This window comes from Metarhizium album, assembly GCF_000804445.1.
Source record: "Metarhizium album ARSEF 1941 chromosome Unknown scaffold_4, whole genome shotgun sequence".
NCBI classification, from domain to species: domain Eukaryota; kingdom Fungi; phylum Ascomycota; class Sordariomycetes; order Hypocreales; family Clavicipitaceae; genus Metarhizium; species Metarhizium album.
In genome coordinates this window covers 587,325-612,413 of record NW_024467578.1, presented here as the reverse complement: position 1 = coordinate 612,413, position 25,089 = coordinate 587,325, and the positions used below count along the sequence as shown (strand labels likewise).

At 54.0% G+C, this 25,089-nt stretch overlaps 9 protein-coding genes across 9 annotated transcripts; 5 read left to right on the top strand and 4 right to left on the bottom strand.

Annotated features, from left to right (window-relative positions):
- Positions 1 to 704: 704 nt before the first annotated feature.
- On the bottom strand, positions 705 to 2,399 carry MAM_02472 (Acyl-CoA N-acyltransferase; the record flags this gene model as incomplete). Its single annotated transcript, XM_040821271.1, has 1 exon — positions 705 to 2,399. The coding sequence occupies one exon, from the start codon at positions 2,397 to 2,399 to the stop codon at positions 705 to 707; it is 1,695 nt and encodes a 564-aa protein (XP_040680685.1).
- Positions 2,400 to 5,027: 2,628 nt separating this feature from the next.
- Positions 5,028 to 5,727, top strand: MAM_02471 (GLEYA domain-containing protein; the record flags this gene model as incomplete). Its single annotated transcript, XM_040821270.1, has 2 exons — positions 5,028 to 5,074; positions 5,130 to 5,727. The coding sequence occupies 2 exons, from the start codon at positions 5,028 to 5,030 to the stop codon at positions 5,725 to 5,727; spliced, it is 645 nt and encodes a 214-aa protein (XP_040680684.1).
- A 490-nt stretch (positions 5,728 to 6,217) lies between these two features.
- MAM_02470 (triosephosphate isomerase) lies at positions 6,218 to 7,249 on the top strand (the record flags this gene model as incomplete). Its single annotated transcript, XM_040821269.1, has 4 exons — positions 6,218 to 6,255; positions 6,412 to 6,482; positions 6,549 to 7,154; positions 7,218 to 7,249. 4 exons carry the CDS (start codon positions 6,218 to 6,220, stop codon positions 7,247 to 7,249), a joined length of 747 nt encoding a protein of 248 aa, XP_040680683.1.
- A 1,203-nt stretch (positions 7,250 to 8,452) lies between these two features.
- MAM_02469 (U1 small nuclear ribonucleoprotein) lies at positions 8,453 to 9,986 on the top strand (the record flags this gene model as incomplete). The annotated part of the gene is made up of 4 exons (XM_040821268.1): positions 8,453 to 8,714; positions 8,768 to 8,895; positions 8,954 to 9,059; positions 9,322 to 9,986. The coding sequence occupies 4 exons, from the start codon at positions 8,453 to 8,455 to the stop codon at positions 9,984 to 9,986; spliced, it is 1,161 nt and encodes a 386-aa protein (XP_040680682.1).
- A 736-nt stretch (positions 9,987 to 10,722) lies between these two features.
- MAM_02468 (Ribosomal protein L10/acidic P0) lies at positions 10,723 to 11,617 on the bottom strand (the record flags this gene model as incomplete). The annotated part of the gene is made up of 3 exons (XM_040821267.1): positions 10,723 to 10,795; positions 10,882 to 11,361; positions 11,427 to 11,617. The coding sequence occupies 3 exons, from the start codon at positions 11,615 to 11,617 to the stop codon at positions 10,723 to 10,725; spliced, it is 744 nt and encodes a 247-aa protein (XP_040680681.1).
- A 2,037-nt stretch (positions 11,618 to 13,654) lies between these two features.
- MAM_02467 (NTF2 and RRM domain-containing protein) lies at positions 13,655 to 15,392 on the top strand (the record flags this gene model as incomplete). Its single annotated transcript, XM_040821266.1, has 4 exons — positions 13,655 to 13,822; positions 13,891 to 13,965; positions 14,033 to 15,034; positions 15,096 to 15,392. The coding sequence occupies 4 exons, from the start codon at positions 13,655 to 13,657 to the stop codon at positions 15,390 to 15,392; spliced, it is 1,542 nt and encodes a 513-aa protein (XP_040680680.1).
- Positions 15,393 to 19,565: 4,173 nt separating this feature from the next.
- Positions 19,566 to 20,968, top strand: MAM_02466 (Pleckstrin-domain containing protein; the record flags this gene model as incomplete). Its single annotated transcript, XM_040821265.1, has 3 exons — positions 19,566 to 20,122; positions 20,184 to 20,752; positions 20,868 to 20,968. The coding sequence occupies 3 exons, from the start codon at positions 19,566 to 19,568 to the stop codon at positions 20,966 to 20,968; spliced, it is 1,227 nt and encodes a 408-aa protein (XP_040680679.1).
- A 714-nt stretch (positions 20,969 to 21,682) lies between these two features.
- On the bottom strand, positions 21,683 to 22,475 carry MAM_02465 (Nnf1; the record flags this gene model as incomplete). Its single annotated transcript, XM_040821264.1, has 2 exons — positions 21,683 to 21,986; positions 22,063 to 22,475. 2 exons carry the CDS (start codon positions 22,473 to 22,475, stop codon positions 21,683 to 21,685), a joined length of 717 nt encoding a protein of 238 aa, XP_040680678.1.
- Positions 22,476 to 23,130: 655 nt separating this feature from the next.
- On the bottom strand, positions 23,131 to 24,470 carry MAM_02464 (uncharacterized protein; the record flags this gene model as incomplete). The annotated part of the gene is made up of 3 exons (XM_040821263.1): positions 23,131 to 23,409; positions 23,466 to 23,696; positions 23,769 to 24,470. The coding sequence occupies 3 exons, from the start codon at positions 24,468 to 24,470 to the stop codon at positions 23,131 to 23,133; spliced, it is 1,212 nt and encodes a 403-aa protein (XP_040680677.1).
- Positions 24,471 to 25,089: the final 619 nt, after the last annotated feature.

Sequence of the window (25,089 nt, the reverse complement as noted above, 5' to 3'; positions counted from 1 at the left end):
TTGTCCTTGAGCCGGGCTTTTCGAAGTATAGACAACATGGTGGGAGGTGGGATGTCCACTACCGCGGGCTGCAGCTAGCGATATTGGAGGATATTCTTCAGCTACTGCAGTACATATCCGTTGTCTTCAGCTTGTGTCCGACTGGTGGTTCTTGAACCACGGTGCGAGGTTTGACTCAATAAGCCGTTCACCCACACGTGATGCATCACGGCTCCTGACGGTGTCTTGGTGCCACACTCATCCACTTATAACTCACAACTTGGCCACCGCAACACCACCGACCCACCCAAGTACTCCAACGGCGAGGCTTCCGCGGCATCATCAACATCAGCGCTTGGGAGTCGTTGTCATCGTCTCATTTCTTTCCGTCCAAGTCAGATTATCATTGCAATTTTCAGACCTTTTCTCCGCAATTCTTCTCTAGTTCGCTACTTTTCTGGTAGTATATCCTCTGTCCTCTACTGTTCCATTGCTTTTTCATTCACTGCCATCCAGCCCTTATTTAGCAACAGCTGTCTGTGATCATCTCGCCTACAACTCTTATACGTCAGTATTGGACGTTCTCTATGCCCACTAGGGACTGTCAATTTGGGACAAGGAAAAAAACAGATGTGCCATGCGCAGTCAGTCAAGACGTTGCGTAAGAAATATTCGCCCTCCAAAATGGTCTCTTCTTTGCTAGTCACTTGTTGGTGACGCTCTTTTCAATTGTCTCCTGCCGCCGTGCCGGACAACTGAGGTTGGGCCACGATTTTCGAAGTGGGTGTAATGTTGCTTTGCCATAACACCATAGTCAGCCAGCGGTTATGGTGTTGGCCGTCCATTTGAACCGCCGCGTTCTTCAAGTATCCAACCTCTTGGAAGCCAAACTTTCGCAGAAACTCAGCCTTCCATCGGTAGGTTGTCGAATCATCCTGCGATAAAAAGAGCTCAAGGTACAGTTGGGTGTACTGGCGCCTGTTGTGCGTCACAGGAAATCGATAAACATCTTTCGGGTCGTCGCATTTCCATTTGTGATCCAGTGCGCTTCTGTAAAAAGGAGAAACCGAAAGCAAGATCCGATCTATAAGTGCAGATCCATACAACTTGCGTTGATGATCGGCTCGTACTACCAGCCTCACCTGCCCGGTGTATTGCGATGCTGGACATGGAGTTCCATACAAGCTCATCCGATAGTCCGAGACAAATGCAAAACCAACCACTGGAGCAGTCGGTTTTGGTTTTGCAGCCATGTACTTGACAAATTCTTGGTAGACTTCATCTGAGCCTTTTGGCCATTTGCTTTGGTCTAGGAAGTCATCTTGAGCAGGCAGCGCAACGATGAATGGCCTGCCATTGGTGGTGCAAGCATCGAAGATCTCGCGCACATCATCCGCTGATGTGGGTTTGTCCAGGAAAACCTGGGTATCATCTGTATTTGATGCTTCAGCATTGATTATCTCCGCAATCTGAGCAAAATCTGGTGGTGCGGCCGGTCGTATAAGACACTTCGCTTCTGGCCACTGCTCTTCCCCAGCTCCGGCTAACGACTTGTGACCAAACTGTTCGAAAGTCATGCTCATTAATTTTTCAAGGTTTTCTCGACGTTTTACTTCCTGCTCAATATGAAGCTCCGATGTCATATTTGCTCGTCGCCAGTTGATATCATCATAGTCTGGGTAGGGACCTTCAGCCCTGCCCCGAAACGTTTCTGGACCAGGAACACGAGCCATCTGTGCGTCAAGACCGCCTTGCGCAGAATATTTTTTATCCCGACTGGACTCGTATGGAATTGCCCAGGAAGGCCGTGCGGAGAGTTTGGGGAACCAAGCTCCTAGTAGACATTGGTTCCCTTTTCGAGATGCGTAATCGAGACAGCTGCCAGTCTTGTGACGCGCAGTCTTTTCAGGAACTTTGGATGCGGACAAAGCACGCACTCTCCGGCTGTCGGCTTCTCGTTCGATCATCAAGGTAAGGGATGGCATTGAGTGCGGCGACGCATTGGATTTAGTCTTTTCAGATTGCTTTCCAGCTGCTTTGTCGCAACCGTCCTGAGCTTCTAGACGGCTGGTGCCAAGTTGGCTTTTGGGCGTCTCGATCGCCGCTGGTGACTCTAGAGGCAGGAGAATGGTGCCTGCCCCGAGTCTACGCAGGTCTTCGCTTGTAGTTCTCTCAGACGTAGCACGTGCGTCGGGTTCACTTTTAGATGAGGCCAGGCTCTCAAAATCAGCTTTGCTGGAGTCCACAACGGTCGATTTTGACGACTTGATTTTAGTTTCTGCGTCAGTGGCCTCGAAAAAGTTCGCAGCTGGCAAACCGGAAAGCCAGGTCCTCATTTCCTCGCAAATCCTTGCAAGTTCATCATCTTCTTCCCGCCCACGGGGTTTTCCTGGCGGACTCGCTCCTGCTAAGCCTTTCATGATGAAATCTGATGATGAATAGCTTGTCTGATAAGTTAGAGCATTCCCTCCTGGAGCACCGGGCTAGACAGCTTACTGAGGGGAAGTCTAAAAAGCAAGCTCGTCCGTCATGAAGGAGGCTATTGGGCCCCGGCTCTGGATACTTGAGCACGCTCTAGCGGCTTATAGACGGTGGATTTGTATCTCAATGACGGAGAGCACGTAGTTCAAGGAGAAACTGTGACGAGAGGGGGTAGGGAGAAATTTTCTCTGGGCACAGACAACTTCTCAGAAACTATCCAGGGAGGCACTTTTTTACGACAGTCCGCGGCAGCTGCCAAAGCAAAAGCCGACAGTCGTGGATGTTCACTTGCCAGCTGGCAAGAACTAATGCCACCTGATATTTGTCCTTCAGTCTGATGTTCCTCATTGGCTGCGCACTTATACAGAAAAATAAAAATTGACCGAAAACCCCATTTTGCTTTGTTACGATATACCTATCCATGACACAGACAAGCACTGTTGCATGATGACTTCCTCACGCTATGAAATATTTCGTCACCTTTAAAAGCTGCTTGAAAATGAAATTCGATAGATGTACCTCGCAGGGGAACCGAGACGCAATTGACGTATAATAGCCTCCACCCAGGCAAGCAGAGAGCAACAAAATTTCTAAATATGCCACACAGCTTCCTTGCTGTCCACTTTCAAGATCAACAGGTTTAACATGCGGCTCCTGTCAGTAAACATGTACGGACAAGGTGTCTCGATCTGTATAGTATACACTAAGTCGAATTGTACTATCGGCCGCGTGGCCTAATGGCTAAGGCGCTAGATTTCGGTTTTCATGAGCAGCCGAGCTCTCTAGAGATTCCAGGTTCGACTCCTGGCGTGGTCGCGGATGACTCTTTTTTTTTTTTTGGCTTTCACCATTTACGAGTGCTCTCAACCCCGGCGAAGCTATTCTCTCTCCGTCTACTTGGAGCGAGCGGGCTCTTGTTCTTGTTGTTGGTTTCCTTCTCTTTTCGAAAAATATACTGTCAGACCTTGTGTCACTGTTGTTTCAATTCGCGTGGCCAAGGCATTCCACCATTTTCCAAAACAGCATATGTTATAGGTGCTCCGTATGACGGTAGCAATCAATCGCACAAGCGAAATCCAATCTCGAATACATGTGCTCAGCAAAATACCATTTGGCTCCAAATGAGTACGACTTCGCTTCGGCAACGTCTCCAGTTTCCACCGGGGCAAAGCCGAGTGCTTGCGGAGATGTCTTGCGCTTGGGCGACAAGTTTTGTTATATTCAACAGGTGAAGAGAGTAGCCTGGTGTCGATAAAAGCTTGCTCAGAACTGACGCCAGCTTCAAAGAAAGTCATCCGGCACTTGGTGAAAAGACCAGTTTATTTGCTTCGCGGGTTGGATGGACCCCTGCGACATCGCCAGCTCACTCACTATTGAGCAATCACCAAAAGTGCGCTGGTGGCTTGGTTCACCACCGAATGGCATCGTGCGGATATATAACGTTATATATCTACACACACAGATATATTTTTTCTAATGCTGTGCGACAATCGTACCTACTATTGCTCCAGCCGAGCTGACAGCGAACGACAGACCCATGTAGAGTCACCTCGTCCGCGATGAATTCCTTCTTCCGTAACACGACTTGAGTTTTGATAATATGTCCATAGTCACACTCAGCCAATCTTGCAAGCGATCATCCAAGATCAGACACACAGCAACGGTTGCGCCATCATACTTCGGTAATGCGGTTCTTGACACGTCAGTGTTGTATTTCCCTCGGCTGGACTCCTCCATAGTAGTGGTTGCTGCGAGATCATAAATAGATCGATCTTGATGGTTAAAAGCGACCGAGTCCCCGACCATGTAGCTTAGCCTCCGATTGAGCCATCTTCCTTTAACAGCCTACCGAAAAATTACTAAAAAAAAAATCAAGAACAAATTCAAGGAGGCGGAGAAGGCCAGAAACCACAATCAACAGAATGTATCAACGCTTGTTTCCAACCGCTTGTTTCGCCTTCTCGGTAATTCAGAGTATCTTGGCCCAGAGTTTCAATCCAGGGGTGCTCCTTCCACAACACAAATCGCCTTTGCTGGGGAATATCTGTAAATCGCTTCAAAGGGCTTGCGATATAAAACAATTACCTGCGAAAATTGAGGTACGATACATGACATTGCATCGACTGTAACCTGGCTGACGATTCATGAGAAACTGTGTGATGAGAACTGTGAGAAGGATATCAGTGCGAAAGACCTCCACGATTGGATTTGCAAAGACTTGAGAAAGGTACCAGAGAGATTTTTATAATCCCAAGTTGCAATCATATGACTCACCACGGGCAGTTTACCAAGAGGCTCGGAAAATGCGCCAACAATGTCCAAACCACGATTAAGAAGCAGTGCAAGGACAAGTGCAGCTGTTCCAGAGACGAGAATTGCGGCGTAAATGAAGTCTGCAAAGACCGCGCGTGCAATCCCAAGGTCTGCCACCACTATCGTGAGTGCAACGGTCAAGTTTGCAAAAACAACAAGTGTGCGCCTTGCACATCAAACAAGGATTGTGATTTCCGGCCAAATCTTCAGTGTACCGGCGGCAAATGTGTTCCAAACGTCGTTGAGTCGCAAAAATGTACCAAGAATTCGGATTGCAGGCCGGGACTTGTTTGCAGAGTTGGTGACTGTTGGCAATGCCATGCTGATTCTGAATGCGACAAGGACATGGTTTGCAGCAACGACCATTGCATGCCCAAGCCGCCGACTTGCGGACAAGGCGGCTTTGACTGGGCAGAGTGGCGAGGCCCTTTATCCTGGAGCAGTGTGAAATCGCCTCCGTTTGCAGAGTATGACCCGGCCGTGTTCAAGTCCCAAAAGCCTGAGCATGACGGTCGAACAAACGCGCTGCTTATTGACAACCCAAAGGATTTATACGGACAGGCCATAGATATCAACCTTGCTTCTGTGATACACCAGGGATTCCTCCTGGCTCCGGAATCAGGCAACTACACGTTCATCTTTGGGCAGGCAGACGATATTGTTCTGGTCTGGCTGGGCAACAACGCCTTCCGCGGTTGGACTCGGGCAAACGCAGACATTGAGAGGACGTATATCCCGCCTCCCGGTGACGAGACGCATACCACAAGGCACCTGGAGCAGGGGACGTATTACCCGGTCAGAGTGGCATGGGGTGACAAGGGAGGAAATACAGCCATGTCGGTCAAAATCATTGCCCCAAATGGCACGGAATTGACCGGCCAGGACAATGGCTACTTCAGGACCGAAGCGTGTGACGGTTCGTACGACAAGTTCCCTCCATATGGTCCGTCGTAGGTGAGGGTTGAGGGTCAAGGGTGCGTGACGCGGGTGCGCAGAGACAGTTGCTTGTATCGCTGTACGTTTTCGCTTTTTGGAGTCGATGTGCGCGGCCACGATGGCGGCGACCTTGTCGCGGCTCGCGTTGTCTAAAGACGATCCCTGACAATGACTTGCATGCGTACGAAAATTGTTTGTTGAACGATGAAGACTGGCTCAATGGGTGAGGACGGACCTCGTCAATTTGCATGTGGTCTTGAAAGGGCAGCAGGGCACCCACCGCACATGATTTTAATGCTCTTAGCTCTATAGCTCTAGCAGGCTGCAGCCAGGTGGGCTGCATAAGTAACTTTCCTGGACCGTTCATTACTCCGAACATCCAATCGTACTTAAGTAGGTACTTAAGTAGCTTAAGCCCTGACTGTACTTGTGCACAATTGCTTCTCGAGCCCTCGACTCGTCTCTCACCAGGCCCTTTCTAAACGACTTCCCTTCTTCCTCGTTCAAAATGGCTCGCAAGTTCTTTGTCGGCGGCAACTTCAAGATGTGAGTCCGTCTCAAACAGCCGATGCGGCACGGCATTACCCCTCCATGCCCCGCGTCTACGTCTGCGTCGGAAGCTCGCAAAACACCGCAAGTCACGATGAGATAGCTTGGCAGCTAGACGAAACAGCAAGAGAATGGCTGACAGGGGTATGCTAGGAACGGCACTGTCTCTTCCATCAAGGAGATTGTCGAGAACCTGAACAAGGCCACTCTCGACCCCGAAGTCGGTACGATACCTTCGCAATCTTTTCGTCTCCGAAACAATAGGAATGGTGACCTGACTACATGAACAGAGGTCGTTGTTTCCCCTCCTGCCTTGTACCTCCAGCTTGTCCGTGACAGCCTCCGCTCCAGCGTCGAGGTCGCCGCCCAGAACGTCTTCGACAAGCCCTGCGGTGCCTTCACCGGCGAAATAGCCGTCTCCCAGCTCAAGGACAGCAACATCAACTGGGTAATCCTGGGCCACTCAGAGCGTCGCACTATTCTCAAGGAGTCTGATGAGGCGGTCGCCTCCAAGACCAAGTACGCCACCGAGAACGGCGTCGGCGTGATATGGTGCTGCGGTGAGAGCCTCGAGGAGCGCGAGGCTGGCAAGACCATTGAGGTTGTGAGCAAGCAGCTCGAGGCCCTCAAGGCTCAGATCAACGACTGGTCCAAGATTGTCATTGCCTACGAGCCTATCTGGGCTATCGGTACCGGCAAGGTTGCTACCACTGAGCAGGCTCAGGAGGTGCACAAGGCCATTCGCGACTGGCTCAAGAATCACGTCAGTGACAAGGTGGCTGACGACACTCGCATTCTTTATGGCGGTAGTGTCAATGAGAAGAACTGCGCCGAGCTGGGCAAGCAGCCTGACATTGATGGCTTCTTGGTTGGCGGTGCTTCTCTCAAACCTGCTTGTGAGTTTCGGTGTCCTGTCTTGATCTTCATTGTGGCATTAGTCTAACCCGTAACTCTCGCAGTCGTCGACATCATCAATTGCAAGAGGCAGTGAAGTGTGCGCAAAACAGCAAAACTTTAGTCAGGGACTTCGCAGCCTCCCTCAGAAAATAATAGTCTGAACAAGTCTCTTCATAGACATTGATGTATTCCATTTCTGGACAATATGATGATGGTACAAGCGGACTGTAGAATCGCGTTGCAGTTTCCTGATCTTCCTTCCTGTGATCAAGTACAAGTAACCCTTCAAAAGTCCAAAGCATCCGAGTTGGGCGATGCTGAATCCACAATATTTGCTCACATGAGGAGGGAAAAAATATACAAGGCAAGCTTCCTCCCTTCATATGCGTCTGTGATATCTTCCATGGCAATCAAGCCTTACACAACCATCCCCTTTCCGTGGTACGGTGACCAAATTCCTCTGACACTAGGGTTGGTACTCGTGACCGCTTTATTCGTTCTCTTCAACTTCTCACCGCTCGCGTCTCGTAACAACTCTGATTTCTGTAATATCTCGTATGGTGATAGATTTCGTACGCATATAGGTTTCGTGCGTCCATTAATGTAATGCCCAATGATGACAGGGTGTTTACCGGGTCGGGGAGAGATGGCGAATTCAATTTGAGGGTTCGCTGCTGCGAATTTAGGGAGAAGAGATTTGATGAAGCCACTACACGGGGTTCGTTAGGTACTTCGACTTCACTCCATGGTAGTAGCCCCTTGGAGAACCTACTTCATGCCTTTGGAGCTTCCAGCCCAATCGCAATAATGAAAGTCCATCTTCTTGCATTGGAGGATGAACGAACCGACACCATTCTGTTGCTCCGTCAGAGTTGATCCAAAGGTCACTGGATCCTAGGATATACCGATTTGTCTTACCTTGCCGCTCGCAACGGCGCGCAATGCCCTTACAGTCATCTTGCTGTAGCCGCGAGTAATATCCTCATGATGCGTTTGACGGATCCTCTGCTAGCACGGAGCGGAGCACTCGAAAATTCGTTGCTCAGGTTGGGGGTCTCCAAAGGGGGCTTAGCGTTGCCCGGGCCAGCACCGGCAAAACTAAGCCACGAGGCATCTTCCACCTCAGAATTTCCAAGAGCTTTCGCATTCACAATAGTAATAGCCACTTGTGACCATTATATTTCATAGCCCTCCCGGCATCAATTCCCCGTAACTACGGGCTCGGGGACGGTCGCATTTCGGTCGTCAACTCTTCTGTCAGATTTTCACACGCGTTGGACCGCTCGTACCCGACGTCATGACTGACAAGCTGCCACCGAATTTGTTGGCCTTGTTCGCGCCACGGCCTCCCTTGCGATGGGTAGAGCCTTCGGATTACGCCCCCGGGAAGCGCAAGACCGCACCCATTGATGGTGTCGCCGGTTTCCTGCCTGAGCTTCAGAAGTACAAGGAGACGGATGTCTACAATCCCACCGAGAGTTGGCTCGAAGCGAGGGATAGAAAAAAGTGGGAGAAGAAGGAAGCTGTCGAGAGGCTGCTCATTGAAGGGCCCAAGAATTGTTGGTGGCATGTTCCGTGTGCTGATGGCACCTCTTGCTAACGCCCAACATAGACGCGCCCAACGAGGACCCAAACATTAGAGGCGATGCGTTCAAGACTCTCATTGTTGCGCGGCTCAGCTATGACGCTGACGAACGGGACTTGGAGAGAGAATTTGGTCGGTTTGGTCCGATTGAGCGCGTTCGTCGGCCCCGAATATGTTCCAAAGTACGCATGGCAAGTGCTAACCGAAACACAGATTCGTATCATCACGGATACCCACGCGCACGAAAAGCCTAACAAGAAGAAAAAGGCCCACCGTGGATATGCCTTTGTAGTATTTGAAAGAGAAAAGGATATGAGAGGTAACTATTCCCCGCCTATGCCCTGTTGGTGACTTTTCAAAAGCACGACCTCCCCTGGATGTACCTGTTGGAGATGCGGCCCTCAAGCTTGCCTATTCTCTGTGAAGACACATCGAGAATCTCACAAAATGGCCCTCAAGCTTGCCTGGTCTCGATTCCTTCTTTTGTTCTCTTTCGTCCCTCAGACCTGGTTGCAGCAATTGGTGATTATTCTGGTAAGAGTTGCTAACACCTGCGCCCCGGTGGCGCATGTACCATGTAGCTGCCTTGGATTCCTGTGATGGTATTCGTATCAAAGACAGACGCATCAAAGTAGATGTCGAAAGAGGCCGAACCGTCAAAGGATGGAAGCCGCGTAGATTAGGCGGCGGCCTCGGCGGACGGGGTTACACCAAGGCAGCACCCGCTCGTCCTGGAGGCGGCCCTGGAGGAGGCTTCGGCGGCGGTTTCCGTGGCGGCTTTAAGGGATTCGAAGGCGGACGCGGCCGAGGTGGCTTCCGTGGCGGGTTCGGTGGCCGTGGCGGAGGATTCAGGGGCGATGGACCCCGTGGTGATAGAAACGGCTTCGGTGCGCCGAGCGGAGCTCCATCCGGGCCTGGAGGCGACCGCAGAAACGGTGACCGCGGCTTTGGCGGCGGATTTGATTCCCGGGGCGGGCGATCCTTTGACGATAGACCTGGAGGTGGTTACCGTGATGGCGGCCGTCGCACCGGCGGCAACATGGAACCTATCGGACGCAGAGAGGGTGGGTTTCGGGATAGAGACCGTGACCGCGACCGCGACCGTGATCGTGATCGGGGCGACCGTGAGAGGGACAGAGACCGAGTTGGTCGGGACTACGACAGGCCGCCGCGCGACGATGATAACCGCAAACGAGGATACGAAGGAGGTGGCTATGAAGATCCCCGAAAACTGCGACGATACTAAACACATCCATCCGGTGGGTATAACTTCAAGTTCGAGGTATGAGATGGTCCGTGCCTTGAGCTCTACTCCTATAATCCTTCTAGTAGTCGAGAGACGCATTTTTCGCAAGCGCAAGAGCCACAACCGGTGTATGTTGCTACAGTCGACGTGCCCACCTTGGGGAAGACACAAGGTGATGGGAATATTGATGGGAAGGTAAACTTGACACTTTGTATTTCTGTCTGTATTGGTAGGTTAGAAACAAAAATTAGCGCGTAGCATGGAGTGGCTACTGGTATCGTTGCTATCATCACGACTAGGTAAGGTCAGAGGTAAGGCGCATCTGACTACCGACCGAAATACGGTGAAGGGTTGGACTTTTTTTTTTTCCCTCTCTTTTCCCTACTTCGCCTCAGACCGTTTCCGGGACAGGTCTTACCGTTTACGAGGACCGCACTTTGCCAACGGATTTGTCGCACAAGACGCGAAATCCATTACGGCGGAGTGCAGAACAAGAACGAGAACAAGATACTTGAGAGATAGTGAACAGGTAGTACAGTGCTTTTTCATATTGACGTCACCAGGGTCTCCAAATGCACATGAATCCCATCCTCGCCAAGCCCCCCAAAAAAATCCCATTAAACGCCAGATTCGTTGAATGATCCACCCGATATCAGTCGAGACAGCAGATTGCCAAATGCCCATGGTCTTCATTTCAAATACTCCTTCGGCCTTTTTCTTCTTCTCTCCTCTGTCACTAGCTATCGTCCACGCCGTCCATGGCAGACGGATCGACTTCTGTGACCTTTCCGCTCGCCGAGCTCCAGTACCTAGAAAAGGGGAGAACAAACGAGAAAAAAAGTCAGCATCACGGCTCCCACTTCGGTTCCACGTCAGGGCTGGGCAAAAAACGTACGCCAAAATCTTGACCCTGAACTCGGAGATGCAAACCCCAAACAACTTCAGCAGCCTCGTCTGCCTGGAGTCCAGCACGTCCCCACGTTTGCAAACCACGTAGCCCTCGCCCTGGCCGCTCTCGTCGCCCAGAACCACTCTGCCCTTGACCATGCGTGTCGGCACGTTCAGCTTGCGCAGCTCGGGCTCGATGGTGTGCTCCAGAGGCAAGTCGTTCTCTACGGGGACTTCTCCCGCCGTGGCGTACACGATGCCTGCGGGAATGGTGAAGTCCCGCGGTGAAGTGACGCCCGCGCGGGCGAAATCCACGGGGGCAAAGTTGTTGAAGTACTCGAGGATGGATTCGACGGGGCGGTTGGTCAGGAGGAGGCCGACGGTGCCGCTGAGGAATTGAGTCAGGTCTTCAATGCCGGGGGCGATGGCTTCGGAGGGAGACTGGCCGAGGGCTTTGGCCATGAGTTTGGTCTTGCCGAAGAAGAGTCTGGTTGTGGCGTCAGCGGAAGAGATTGGCGGACTCGAGAGGGAGGGGGCGGGAATGGAAATTACCTGCTGTCGTTCAGTTCGTGGCGCACGTCCTTCAAGTAGCTGTTGCGCATGTTGTCGACACTGAATACGAAGCAGTGCTGGTATTCGGGCACGGCATCGCGGATGTTCTGGAAGAGCTTGTCTTTTTGCTCGCGGGTCTTTTTGGCGACTTGGGTCAGGTGGAAGACTTTGGCTCGTCTTGACTTGGGCATGGTAGCGGATCTGGGTGCCTGTCCGGGGGGGAATGGAATTTGCTGCGCGTCTCCTGCCGTTGCCGATGCTTGCGTTGCTGGCAGTCGAGGGGAACCAGCGAGGTTGGCGACGCTGAGGCGAGGCGGTGATGGTGGGCGGTCTCTTTGGGAAAAAAAAAAAAAAAAAATTAACGGAGCAATGGACTTGCGATAACTGATAAGATTGTAACTTAGATTTCGAAACACCAGACGGCGTGTGAGTGGTCGGTTTGAGAGGGGCAACGGGCGGAAGGGAGTACGTACCTAGGTACCTGAGCACCGCCGCAGCCAGAAGTCGGTCTTCAATTTGTGCATTTGCATTTGTCGAGCCATGATCCGGACGACGGCGCTTGGACATAATGTTCTCGGTCCTCATTGTCCCCATCCATTGTCACGGATGTCACATGGCGTGCGTAAGCTGCCCCGGCTTACGCCCACCTCTGCTTGTCAATTCGGGGGCGCCCGCGCCGACTCACGCCGGAACCAGGACGTGTAAACGAAACGCACGCAGTCCATCATGTTCGCGCAACTTCTGTATCGGCGCTGAATAGCCGAGTGCACGTGTACACGTATCGAGATCAACTAGGTAGGCAGACGACACTTTGGATTGAGTACCCTCGCTGTGCAGCGTGCGGCCACGCCATGAGCCAGGCATCTTCAGCCTTCTTTGCGTAGCAGCCACCTTCTTCAACACCATTGCTGAGAACAGGATCATATCCTCGGTGAGATACCTGATACAGAGTTCATCGCGCAGCTGCTGAGTTGCCTCTGCTCGCTCTCAATTTCAACGTCATGTCGACCCTCACGAATACACTGTCTCCACCAGCGTCCTCCCCCAGATCAAGTCCTCTAGGCGATGAATCGAGTGGCATTTGTCTGATTCAGGTAGTCAGTTGATGAGAGGGCTATTTATCGGCGCGGGAGCTGGGCTCTTCTTCGCTCCGATGATGTGCTGTTGGCTCCTTTGCATTAGGGGTTGGAATCCAAGGAGCCCGAGGCCGAGAGAGTGACAACTTTTTGGCACGCGTCATGCTGGGTAGCAGTGCCCCCTGCTGGGCCTTCTTTCGTGTTGCTTTACACAGCTTCACGATTTGCAGATATGAAGGGTACCCTGTAACCTATACTCCATGCATCGCGAACGGTTCAACGTTGATGCTCGCGGCAAATCCTCGCGTGATTTCCTGATCCAGCCCGGCCTATGATTGCTGTGCATCCTCAAGGTGTTTAACCCTTTCTTGGATGCCGAACAACTTGCCATCACGACAGGGCCGCTGCTGTTGCCGAGTTCGTCAGTCGACCCAGACAGGAGCCTTCGTCATCAGCTAGTCAATACACATCAAGCAGACGCATCAGCATATATTTACAGACCTATCATGTCAATAGTCCCGCCACGACAAATTTTCAAGTCTTTGTCACGTTGGCCATCGCTTCCCAAGGGCTTTTGTTCGCAGACGCCTTGCGATGCTCCACAGGTGGGCCAATTGACTCTTCCGACTATCGCAGCCACGCACGGACCACATGCCATTTGACGATGACCACCACCTTTGTGTTTTTTTTTTCCCCAGTTTCTTCACTTCACTTCACCTCACCCCCAACTTGACGTAGTTTGCATTTGCATCAACACCTCATCCCGACCCCCTTTCCCCCTTCTCCCCCATCCTCTCAAGAATCACCTGCATAGGTTTTCTTCTCTTCTCCGCAACGTTCTAATTTGTCTCTACTTCCCCCATCACCGCGATAGCGATACCCTTCTGCCTGTCCCCTCCCACCACCTACCTGAGCCACCTTCGTCGTGAGGTGCCTACACAGCGTCGTTTGCCATTGCCACTTCGCGATACCTCGTCGACAGACATCTCCGTCTCGATTCATTATCAGAGGCATCAAATTTGATCGTCCTCCTCCGCCGACTTTTCCGCATCGATACGCACACGCGCACGCGATCTGCTGCCTTTGTGCCTTCATTACGGCCCTACCACACCCAAATCTATACGTCGCCGAATCATCCAGGAGAGGGCAACCATGGCCACCAACGGTAACTTCGCGCAGCAGGAGCAGTACAAAGCTGCTGATCCTGCTGCTGGTACCGACACCAACACCAACGGCAACAACCTTTCAAAGGATGAAGTCGGCTGGTACTTTGTTGAGCAGTATTACACAACTCTGAGCAAGTCGCCAGAGAAGCTTCACGTATGTCACGGACCCATTTCACAGCCGTCAGCCTGATATGTCCCCGCTAACCGAATCCGTATGTGAAGCTTTTCTACGGCAAACGGTCGCAATTCGTCTATGGCCGCGAGGCCGAAGTGGCCAATGTCTCCGTTGGACGACAGGTAGGGATTCCCGTTTGCTCACCCACCTTTACCCCGTCGCAAACCTGACCATTGTGTTACCTTACAGGCCATCCAAGAGCGTATCAAGGCTCTCGACTTCCAGGAGTGCAAGGTCCGTGTCTCCAACGTTGACTCGCAGGCTTCCTTCGAGAACATCGTCATCCAGGTCATTGGCGAGACCTCCCATAAGAACACCGAGCCCAAGAAGTTTGTTCAGACCTTCGTCCTCGCACAACAGCCCTCTGGGTACTTTGTTCTCAATGACATCTTGAGATACATTAGCGAAGAGGATGAAGAAGAGGCTGCCGTGACTACCGACACTCCTGCTGCTGTTGTGGAGGAGACCGCTGCTCCAGCTGCTGCTGTCTCTGAGCCCGAAGTCGTGCCTGAGCCGGAGCCCGCTGGGGAGGTTGTTCCAGCCGACGCCACCAAGTTTGATGCCGATGCCGTTGACGAGAAACTGCAACAGGCTGCTTCTGCCCAGGTGGACGCCTCTGTCAATGGCGAAGACGTTAGTGAGACCTCCAAGGCTCCCGAGCCCAAGGTTGAGCCAGCACCCGCTGCCCAGGAAGTCACCGAGAACCTCACCCCTGAGACTGAGAGACCCAAGGAGCCCAGCCCAACTCCCGTGGCCAAGAAGGAGACTGCTCCTGAACCCGTCATGCCTCCCAAGCCCATGACCTGGGCCAGCCGAGCTGCCGCCGCCGCCGGACCTCGACCTGTTGTGCCTCTTCCTAAGACTGCCACTCCCCCTGCACAGAACCAGAGCAAAGCGCCTGCTCCAACTCCTGCTGCCGCTTCTGCTGCTGCTGCCTCCTCAGCTCAGCCTGCCCCTGCCGCCGCCGCTCCAGCCAACGAGGCTCCAGCCAAGGAGTCGTCTGGCTGGCAGACTGCTGGTGCCGACTCCAAGCGCCAGAACCGCCCTCAGTCTATCTCAGCAAACGTCGCCGAGAAGGAGGGCACACTCGGCTACGTCAAGTACGTGACCGAGAAGGTTCAGGAAGCAGATTTGCGTAATGCTTTGGCTGCCCACGGTGAGCTGTCTTACTTTGACATCAACCGCCAGAAGGTACGTTGAACATGTGGTTGGATTGAAATTGGGTGACAGGAGCTAAATTTTGGGACTCTAGAACTGTGCTTTTGTAGAATACAGGACGGTCGAGGGCTACCAAGCCGCTATCACTGCCAACCCCCACGTGGTCAATGGTGAGAACATCGTTGTTGAGCCCCGCCGTCCCAAGTCTACAGCGTACGGCGGCAATAACTACGGTTCCGGTCGAGGAACTGCGCCGGGCGGTCGTGGTCGTGGAGGCTTTGACGGCAGCCGCAATACCCAGGGTAGCTCTCGTGGCAATTTCTCGGGTCAGGGCCGCGGCCGTGGAGGTGCTGCGCGTGGTCGGGGTGGTGCGCAGGCCACCTCGTCTTAATTCATGGCACTCACCTCTTCGTCCTTGCATTCAGATATTCCTCAACAGTCGCGAGGATTGGGCATCGCCTAGGCGAGCTGAGCTTCAATCATGGCAATGTCAATGTCGTATAAAAATTAAAACCTCATTAAAGGGCACATTGACATGGCAAAAACGACTGAACCTTGTCGGGCATTCTTGTCACCAGAATGGGGAAGTGGATACAAAATTTGTAGGAAGGCAACGGTATTTCTTGAGTTGGAACTGGAGCCAAGTTTCGGGGACCAGCGCCGGCGCATACGGGTTGAAGTTGCATTAGGGACTGCTTTTCTTCTCTTACATTCTCCCTTTTTTTTCTCTTTATTTTCTTATTTTCTTTTTCCTCTTTTCCCCTTTTTTCCTCTTTTTTTTTTTTTTTCCGCTGACTGCATTGCGCTGCCCAATCAGCATATCTGGTAGTATGGTTATTGGTGGATTACAATGAAGCAGGACGGAAACAAGTCTAGCGAGACGAAGGTGTATGGTTGCACAAGGCGTCCTTCACGGCCGGACCCTTTGAAAAGTTTTAATGTGTGACGGAGCATCCGATGGAAGATGATGGTACTATTGGGGACAAGGGGAAAGTTGGGGAAGGCCAATGTACAAATTTTTGACATGGCATGGATACTCGCCTGTCTTGGAGGGAGGGAGGAGAACAAGACGGAATCAGGGAGAACGTAGGGATTCTCATTATTTTCTCTGTGACGGCGGGAGAGTGGAATCGATGACGAAACTGGACAAAAACGCTGCTGGGCTTTCTTTGGCACCAGGACAGCATGACGGGAGCAGTTGAGATGATGGCTGTACAATATAACGCTGGCCGGGGCCGACGGGGGTTGCAGGGACGAGAGACTAAGCCAGAAAAGAACAGAACAAGTCGTCGACGTGTCTCAAGCTCGAAACGGGTGCTGGACGTCTGCCTAGGTCCTCTTGGTGACGGACTGGCAAGCTTTTTGTCACAAGTGCCTCACCACATCGCGACTGAACAGACAAGGTGTGGGCACAGAGGTCTTCAAGGAAGAAACCGCAGCCAACTACGGAGTACATCGAGACTCATCAATGAAGACCATTGGCTCTGTTCAAGCCTCGCCGTAGGCATCATGTGACCAAGTCCGGTCCGTTACACATGACTTGCTTGCCCGCGGTCTGGGCCACGCCATCCAGCACGGTACTCCGTACGCTTTCATCTCATTCGCATCGCATGTCGTGGTGATTATTCGTGAGCCCTTCTGGGCCGAGTTGAGTTGCAGAAGGCCACAGTGAATTACATGGGATGGCATGGGTCAGGCATGTTTCGCCGCACCCAACATCGGACAGCATTACCGAGACGGTACTTTGGACGAGGCTGCAGGACCTGACACACAGCAGATCGGCATTTGCGAAGCAACCCGGGTGGGGAAGCAGTCGAGGGTCGAGGGTCGAGGGTCGGGCGTGCGAAGGTGGTTGTGGTTGCGATCAGGGTGGCCGGCTTTTGCGTGCAAGCGTGCTTGAGATGGACGACTCCCTCCCTGCCTATATGGAACCCCCCCCAGGAGATAGAGGTCCGAAACACATCAGTTGGGCGGGATGAGCCGATCAATCGCGGAATGCGGCGGGCGCGCTGTCCTGACTCGAGGGCCGAGGGACTTGGAAGCGCACGAGATCTGCAGGTAAGAAGGTAACTTACCATGGCGACGCAGCTTTGGCATACCCGTTGTTGGCCGTGTCGTCCCCATGATGACCGTAGGTGCATACAGCATGATAGAGTGGCGTTCAATGATTCTCCCCTGTCCGAGTGGCGCCGCCCCAACTCATCTCAACAAGTGAGTGTCGCAAGTTGTGTTGCAGCAAGACCGCGGTAAATCCGCACCAGCCGTGGAGGCGAATCTAAAATAGGACGTCAAACTAGTATCTCGCTAGCCGTTACTCCGTAGTTGCGCATGATTGGGGGTCCGCAAATACTACCGGAGTACGGAGTAACGGCTGCGAGATGCACAAAGGGCTGCAGAGGCAAAAGGGTCATTTGGCCGGAGCGCCGTCATCACAAAGGTGCCGCAAAGGTGCCAGGCAAAAGATCAAAAGTTCCGGTGCGTTGAGCCGAGGGTGTGTGCCTGCGCGCACCGCTCCACACGCGTCTCATTGGATGCTTGGCCTGGCTCGGAGTTCCCTCTGCTGCGTCGCAGGCCGTATCTGCTTTGTGTCGGGGTATCATCTTGCCAGCATGGCCTGCTTTCTGATAGTTAGAAGTCGACCACCACCGAGCGCGTGCATCCGGGCCATGTTTTCAACGGCCGTCGTCGAAATGAGGAAATCCGCATCTGTTTCCGGTTCTCAATGCGCCCCGGCTCCTGGTTCAGACCTGTGCCCCCGTGACGGGCATTTACATGTCCAAGTCTGGGTTGCACGACATCATCCTTGAAATCCCAGTGCAGCAGTCCATCTCCATGCCGTCTCCTTCTCAACCGTGCCGGGTGAAAAACGCCCTTTCTGCCCTAGGTCAGCAATCAAATCGTATATCCGGCTATCCTTTTTTCGATACGGAGTACAGCATGCTGGTAACTCCGAGACGCCCCTTCTTTCCCTATGCTACGGCAGCAACAGTCGCGTTTGGACCGCTGTGCGTATTTCGTCGGCCCATCACAGCTTCGGGTGGCGGAAAAGGTAGCGAGGAGGGTTGACAGATCCACCAAACAACGTCCGTCGCGTTAAGTAGTCATAGGATGCCGAGGACGCTCGCCGGCCTTCGTTCTTGCCTCCTGTTTGCATCTCCACGTCTCTTGCGTGGCACCTACCAGCTCCGGCTTAGCGCATCGGGCGGGCATACGGGCCTTTGGCAGGGCCAGCTGGCTCTTTCCTTCTGTTATCAGGCTGCTGAGGCTCCCAGCAGCTCTGCGTAGCCGCGAGCACCGGCTGGAGCTGGAGCTGGAGCTGGAGCCGGGCCGATCTGAGAATGGGCTTGCTGCATTGCCCGTCGCGAGCTTCGGTGACGCGGCTCAGCCTGAGTCGTGCCCCTGTCGGGCCCTGGCCACGCCCTTTGGTGCCGGTTCCCTCGTCCCCTGCGTACGGAGTAGAGGGCGCAGATCTGGCTTGGTGCCGACGATTGGTCCACTTGTGACCAGGGCCGCTCGGGTGACCGTGGCTTCGACTGGCCGCTTTTCCGCCAGTCGCTCTTTCTGGAACGACGCCGCGCCTTCCAAAAGTGCTTCGCCTTTTGAGCTGCACTTGCACTGGCGAGTGGCAGTTGCGGAGCACGCACGTACGGAGTAGTTGCACTTCCCTTCTGGTCGAGCCGGCCTTTGCTACATCTGGCCTTGGCCTCCGCCACATGACTGACTCTCCGTGCCTTTTTCAAGACCAGTTGGCATTTCGGTTTCCGCCTTGAGACATCAACTGACTGGTCAAGGCGTTCCGATCCTGGCTGGCTGGTCCTGCGACTTTCCCGAGAACTACCAGACTTATAAGTAAGACGTGGATATCACGGCCAAGTGCAAACTCTAATATTGGCCCTAGTGGCGCTAGACAAGTCTCGAGGCGCAGTTCGCATCTCGAGCCCTCGGGCATATTTTGCCTCGTTTGACTCTCGACGTGGGAGTCAACCACCACGGCTACCGGAACTGGGATGCCGTACCCGCTGTCCGTACCCCATTTCCCCGAGGGGCAAGCTCTACTGCGCACGTCTCGGAGCGCAGAGTTGTATCCTCTCTCACCCACCCCTCCCCCCTGCCAACGCAGGTGAATGCTACCGAGTACTTCATCATTCATCCGCCGTCAACATTCGCCGCCGGCATTCCTCTTGTCGATCGATGCGTTGGTATTTTTGGGTCCTTCAGTTCCCACCCGAAGACGCAAAACTTTGTCCGCCACCACCACACTGACAAAAGAGCCGCCGGGCTGCAACCACGGCCCAGACACTCGTCAAACCAACCCCCCCAAGACAAGACTCGACTTCCTCTCGAGTCCCTTCTCGATCCTCGCTGCTTTCTGACTTGACCCATCATGTCTCGGAGCGGGTCGCCATGACCAAACTTTGCCTTCACTCCGTCTACGGAGACTCCCATTAGCAGAAGGGTGACGCAGCGTGGCCCGTGGCCCACGCCCCCGACACCTTACCAGCAGCGTCATCTTTAACCGCCCGAACCTTGACCGAGCCCTGTAAATATAAGCCGGTCCTCTCCCATGGACCGCACCGGCGCCTCGATTCGTGAAGATGGACAAGCGACTGTGTCGTCTACGCCGCCTCCTCGGCGGCGTTATTCCATGGAGGAGGATCTCCACTACAATCGCGTAATGGCCGCCCCCCGACGACGACTCTCCCAACCGGAGGCCTGCGAGCCCTATCCTAACGACTCAGATGTTGGCGAGGAGAATCCGGGGCCAGGCCGGAGGAAAGGGAGTCGAGCCGTGTTCGACCAGTCAAACGAAACCGAAGGAGAAGGAACCGAATCGCTTCCAAACTACCAGAGTTCATTGTACATCGAAGGAGTATTCTCCAAGAAACATGAGATTGAAAACACCACAAAACGAGCCGAGGATCGTCACTGGCACACCAGATTTGTCACTCTAAACGGAACTGCCCTCAATGTGTATACCGTAAAGAAGGACTGGGGATGGGGTCGAAGCCGAGATGGCCCTTCGATATGCCCCGACAACCCTCCGTGGGTAAGGAAGTCGAAGCTTGAGAAGAGCTATAGCCTGATACATGCCGATGCTGGTATCGCAGCTGACTATACAAAGTGAGTCCGTCCTCTGATCTTCCAGCGTGGACATGTCCCGGACACTAACATTTGACAAAAGACGGCGATACGTCATTCGTATCAGGGCAGAGACTGACCAGTTTCTTTTGTCGTGTATCGAATTGGCCACGTTTGTTAAATGGCTCGAGGCCTTGTTTGCAGCCATCGATGTTGCCGCCCCTATTGATGACCGGGACTTTCCCCGGGACATGTCAATTCCTCGTATTCAACGCATTCGATGGTTTCAGGGCCAATCTCCTGCGCTCCCCGGCTATGCCACATCTGTTGAGCAGTCGAGAAACAACGAGACGTCTGAGGAGGGCCCGGAATTGTCCAACACGACGACACGAGCGGGTGCCAGCACAGGCTCCTCGTCTGCATCTGCACTGCGACCAGCACCAGTTCCGCAACCGCCGCAGGAGGCATCCTCCAACGCACCTCCGAGAATGGAACCTCTCAGCCGTCGCCTCAGTACCTCTTCTTATCCCAATCCATCAGTCGACCCGCATACTGGAAAGTGGTTTCCTGAACACAGGTGGTCGAATGCCCACGATTTGCTGTACGCTAAACTGTGCTACAGCAACTTGTTATTTAGAAGCCCTCGGAAATCCAACTACATAATCAGCAAGGGTAAGCAGTGGTTTGTGGATTGGGGCACGGGTAAAATGGTCCGTGTATTGCCCCCAACGTATGGCGAGATCGATTTTTTTGGGCCTTGGCAGGTTATTCATACCGAAAACCCCAGAATCTAGTGGCCAAGAGTTTGTCAAGATCCGACGAGTTTCGAGTCTGTTGGACCATTTGGACAGAAAGGTCTCGACTCCTCGACATGAGTGCCAACATTGAATATGGTCATGATGCTGCTGCGGAATCGATCCCGGGCTGTTGTAGCAACGGGAATGGGATGATGTTGATGGGAACAGGCCTGAGCAATCCTGGGGCTCTTGGCCGACGCATGTCATCCGGGCCTGGGCCCCTTGAGCCTTGCCACGATTTGTCCCACCTACATGCTCGGTTCTGCCTTGTCATGTTATCATCACGGCAACATTCTCTGCTCTCTCGGTCGGAATGGGATTGGAAGCAGCGAAGCAGTTCGCGGCCAACTTGTGACAAGCCCCCAACTGAAGGAAGGATGCATCTCTAATCAAAGGACGGGCGGTTTATCTGGTGCATTTGCGGAGCAATCGGAAGAAGACCATCATATACAAAAGGGGACACTGGTGCCACTTCATTGGGCGGAGTTTTTTTTCACTACATGTTGCCCTGGATGAGTTTTGAGGTTATTCCGGACGACTGTACATGCCAACATCCGGGTACCAAAGCTTGGCGTTTGTCCTGTTTCCATCGCGCACGGTAGAAGATGTGATGTGACTTTTTGAGAATAATCTCTGGTTGAAAATTTCTCCCGTCTGTTTGGTGTTTGTGAAGGTAGTCGGATGTGTTTCCATTCCCGGGTATCTAGGCAAATCAGCAGAACTCCAGGCGCCCAAACCAAGCCCCTCCCCCGCCCACGTCCCGAGGGAGGGCGTCGCAGTCCCGTCTCGGCCCAAGTCGGTCCCGTCAACCAGAGGCGCCGCCCGTGCCCGTGCCCGTGCCCGTCTCGGCATCGACGGCCCTGGCCTCGGCAGCCAGGTCGCCGACGAGAGGGCCCAAGACGCCGTTGGCAGAGCGCACATCGTCCACGGCGGGGGCGAGCCTCTCCAGCAGGGCGTCGATCTCGCCCCTCTGCGCCCTCACGTGGTCCGCCAGCAGCGCGTTCTGCGCCTGCGTCGTCTGCAGCCTCGCGTTCAGCAGGCCCCTCTGCTCGGCGAGCCGGGGCGCCAGGTGCGCCGCCAGCACCTCGCCCGGCGGCAGCAGGTGCGGCCTGCGTCGGCGCTCGTCAGCAGCAGCTCGTCTCGTCTCGTCTCGTCTCGTCTCGTCCCTCTCGCGTCCCGACTTACGGCGTGGGGGGCGCGGCGGCGCCGTGCGGTCCCCGCCGCGCCTCGGCGTCGGCGGCCAGCGCCTCCAGCTCGTTCACCCGGCGCACCACGTCCCTCGCGCCGAGGATGGCGCCGAACTCGCGCTCGCACTTTTCGCGCAGCCGCTCGACCATCTGGGCCTGCAGCCGGCGCAGGACGGGGGACGCGCGCCGCGCGATCGTCGGGTAGCAGGGCGCCATGTTTTCGTACGAGAGGCTGTCGAGCGTGCGCGCCAACGAGGCCGCGTACACCTGGTGCAGGCGGAGGGCGCGGGGGCCCGGCCTGGCTGCCTCTGCTTGTGCTTCCTCCTCTTTGCTCTTCTCTCCCTCGTCTTCCTCGTCTTCCCTTGCCCGCTCGGGCTGGGCCGTTCGTTCGGGGTCCGGCTCGGCGGCCATTCTTTCGGTGGGAGTCGCGTCTGGGCTCGTACGTGGGTTGGTTGGTTGGGTCATGGCCGGGTCGACTTTTTCTGCACGCGACGCGGTGCGTGTGGTGCACGAGCTGGCTCCACGTGATGCGGGGTCGTCGGCCGCGTCCGACCTGCGTGCTCGCCTCGCCTGTTCGGTGGTACAGAGACGGTCGGCTGGCGGGTGGCTTGCGGACAACTGGGAAAGGAGGGGCGTGTTTCGGGCTCTTGGAATAGAGCGAGGGCTTTTTATTTATTTACATTGTGTTCAATTTTCTCGGTGCGGACTGGCGGGAATCTCTCATGCGACGTGGTTCATCGTGATTGGGGTGTTGGGCCTTGGAGGAATCGCACCCTGAAGCGTCAAGTTGGTGACGCCAACTCTTCTACTCTGGAACTTGTCCGTGGCGTCCTGAGCCATGTTTTCCATCAAACACTGCGTGTAAAACAGTAAAATCAGACGCCGAGTCAAAAAAGAGTCATGCCCTGTCCCGTTTATATCCGCCTCAAGACGTGTCCTTCGGTCCATTGGGGTATTTCCAGAAACGCCCACTGCACGTCAACAACCGGTGCCGCAAGCTCAAAGCTCAGATGCCCACCAGTCACTGCGCCCTAGAGTAATAAGAAAGGGTGTGCGATATACTGCGTTAGTTTGCAGACAGAATCACGGCTGCATCTGCTGCCGTAGTATGGTCATTTCTCCCGCCGTCTCTTTTCAACCTCTCGCGCTCCCTTTTCCGCCTCTCCGCCTCCTTCTTCTTCTGCTGCGCCAGGTATGTCGTATATCGAATCATTCCCAGGGTGAGGATGGCCAGGAACACGAGACCGACGACGGAGCGTCGAATCAACACCCATCTCACGCCTTCGATTTCGGACTTGCTATCGCTGCTGAGGAGGATGCTCATCTTGTAATTGATTTTTTGAATCTGGCGAGAGGTCATTAAAAACTCATCCGGCACGCGGCCTCCCGTGGCAGACTCACAGCACTCTCAACGGATTTCTGTTCCTCCCGGACGGCCATGGTTCTGTCATTGAACAGCCCCCGAACGGCGTCATTGAGAGTCAGTAGCTCCTGGTTGAGGGATTGTGTGAGGATATCAACTTCGTGCTGCAAGTGCGTCCGCTTTTGTCTCATTTCTTCTTCTTGCAATCGCCGGTTGTTCTTGATTTCCGTGCTCAGCTCGGAGCAGGCGGCTTGAAAGAGATATGTCTCCTGGATGTTCACCAGCCTTGTTAGTCACATGGTGCTGTACGTGGTCCTCTTTGGAAACCTAAGAAACCCTACATTCTCAACGTCGCTCTTGCTGACCAGGCGCTTCTGCGCTACATCCAAGTTCTGCGCAAGAATTTTCCGTATCGCCTTCATCGAAGTGACGGCTTGCTCCCGTGAGTAACCGCCCTCCTCCAGCTGCTTCACCAGAGAGTAGCTATCAAAATGGTGTACGTACGGTGGAGGCGCCATGTGCGGGTGTTCGGCTTGACCGGGAGATGGCATGTGCAGAACGGCCTCGAGCGAGGGAGAAGCGGGAGAGTCGACGCTGGAGGGTGTCTGACCTGGTTCCTCTGTTTTGTTGCTGGAGTTGGCTACCGTGGGAGTGGCGTCTGAGTCCTCGGATTTACTGAGGGGAGAGTCTGCAGGGCTTGTTGACGGAGTCGCAGCTTGCACTCGGGGCAACTTTTCTGGTTCCGGCTTCTCAGTCTTCTCCGCGGCGACTCGTGGTTGCTTTGCGTCTGTCGGTGTTGTCGCATCTGCTCCCCCCTGTGCCGCAACTTCATGACCATCTTTTTTTGACTCGGCTGGCTGCGACAACTGTGCCTCCTGAGCATTGTTCCAAGTCGGCTCGACAGCCTTTCCATGCCTTGGGGCAAACAAGCTTTTGCATCTCGTCGTAGCCACCCGTCTCGCTGTCACAGTGGTGGGCACGACGGTTGTTCGTGCCACCCGCAGCAGATACGGAGGTAGAAAGCTCAGTCTACCGGGAGCCATCGTTGTTTATCGACGTCGGCGGTCCGCAAGCTCGAGTGTGGTATTTCAATGGCATACGACTGGGGGGAGTAACTCCCGGGGGTGGTTCCGGCGACGGCGCTATAGAAAAGGCAGCTTCATCGAGATTGACGAGGTGACGGTCTCGGAAAATATGGCACGAGCAAGTTTGCGAGGCATGTGGTGGAAATCGGGACTTGGCACGTCTGGTTTATTTCTTTTGACTGTCTGTTCGCGGGGAACGGAGAAATGGACTGTGCAAGCCGTGAATCCGATCGAGGCCCACTTTTCCCTCCCAATCACAAGCACAGTTCAGGGTTAGGGTTGATGGTCATTTACTCTTGGATGTCCGGAGTAGCCTCGGGAATGGAAGCAGGAATGCCGAGTGTGGTGCCGAGATGATCAATGTCGTATCACCCTGAGGATTCACATGGCCTTGGTTCTCCGAATCCGTCATCTGAATACGAAGCCAAATATTCGCGGCAAATCTGTTTCAGCTGAACCATAATCACATTGCATCTTGGCATTTGAACAACACTTCGCCTTCAGACACCACGACCCCGTTTTACAACATCCCGTCATTCCTGTACAGCACCAATATGGACAATGGACAACTCCAAGA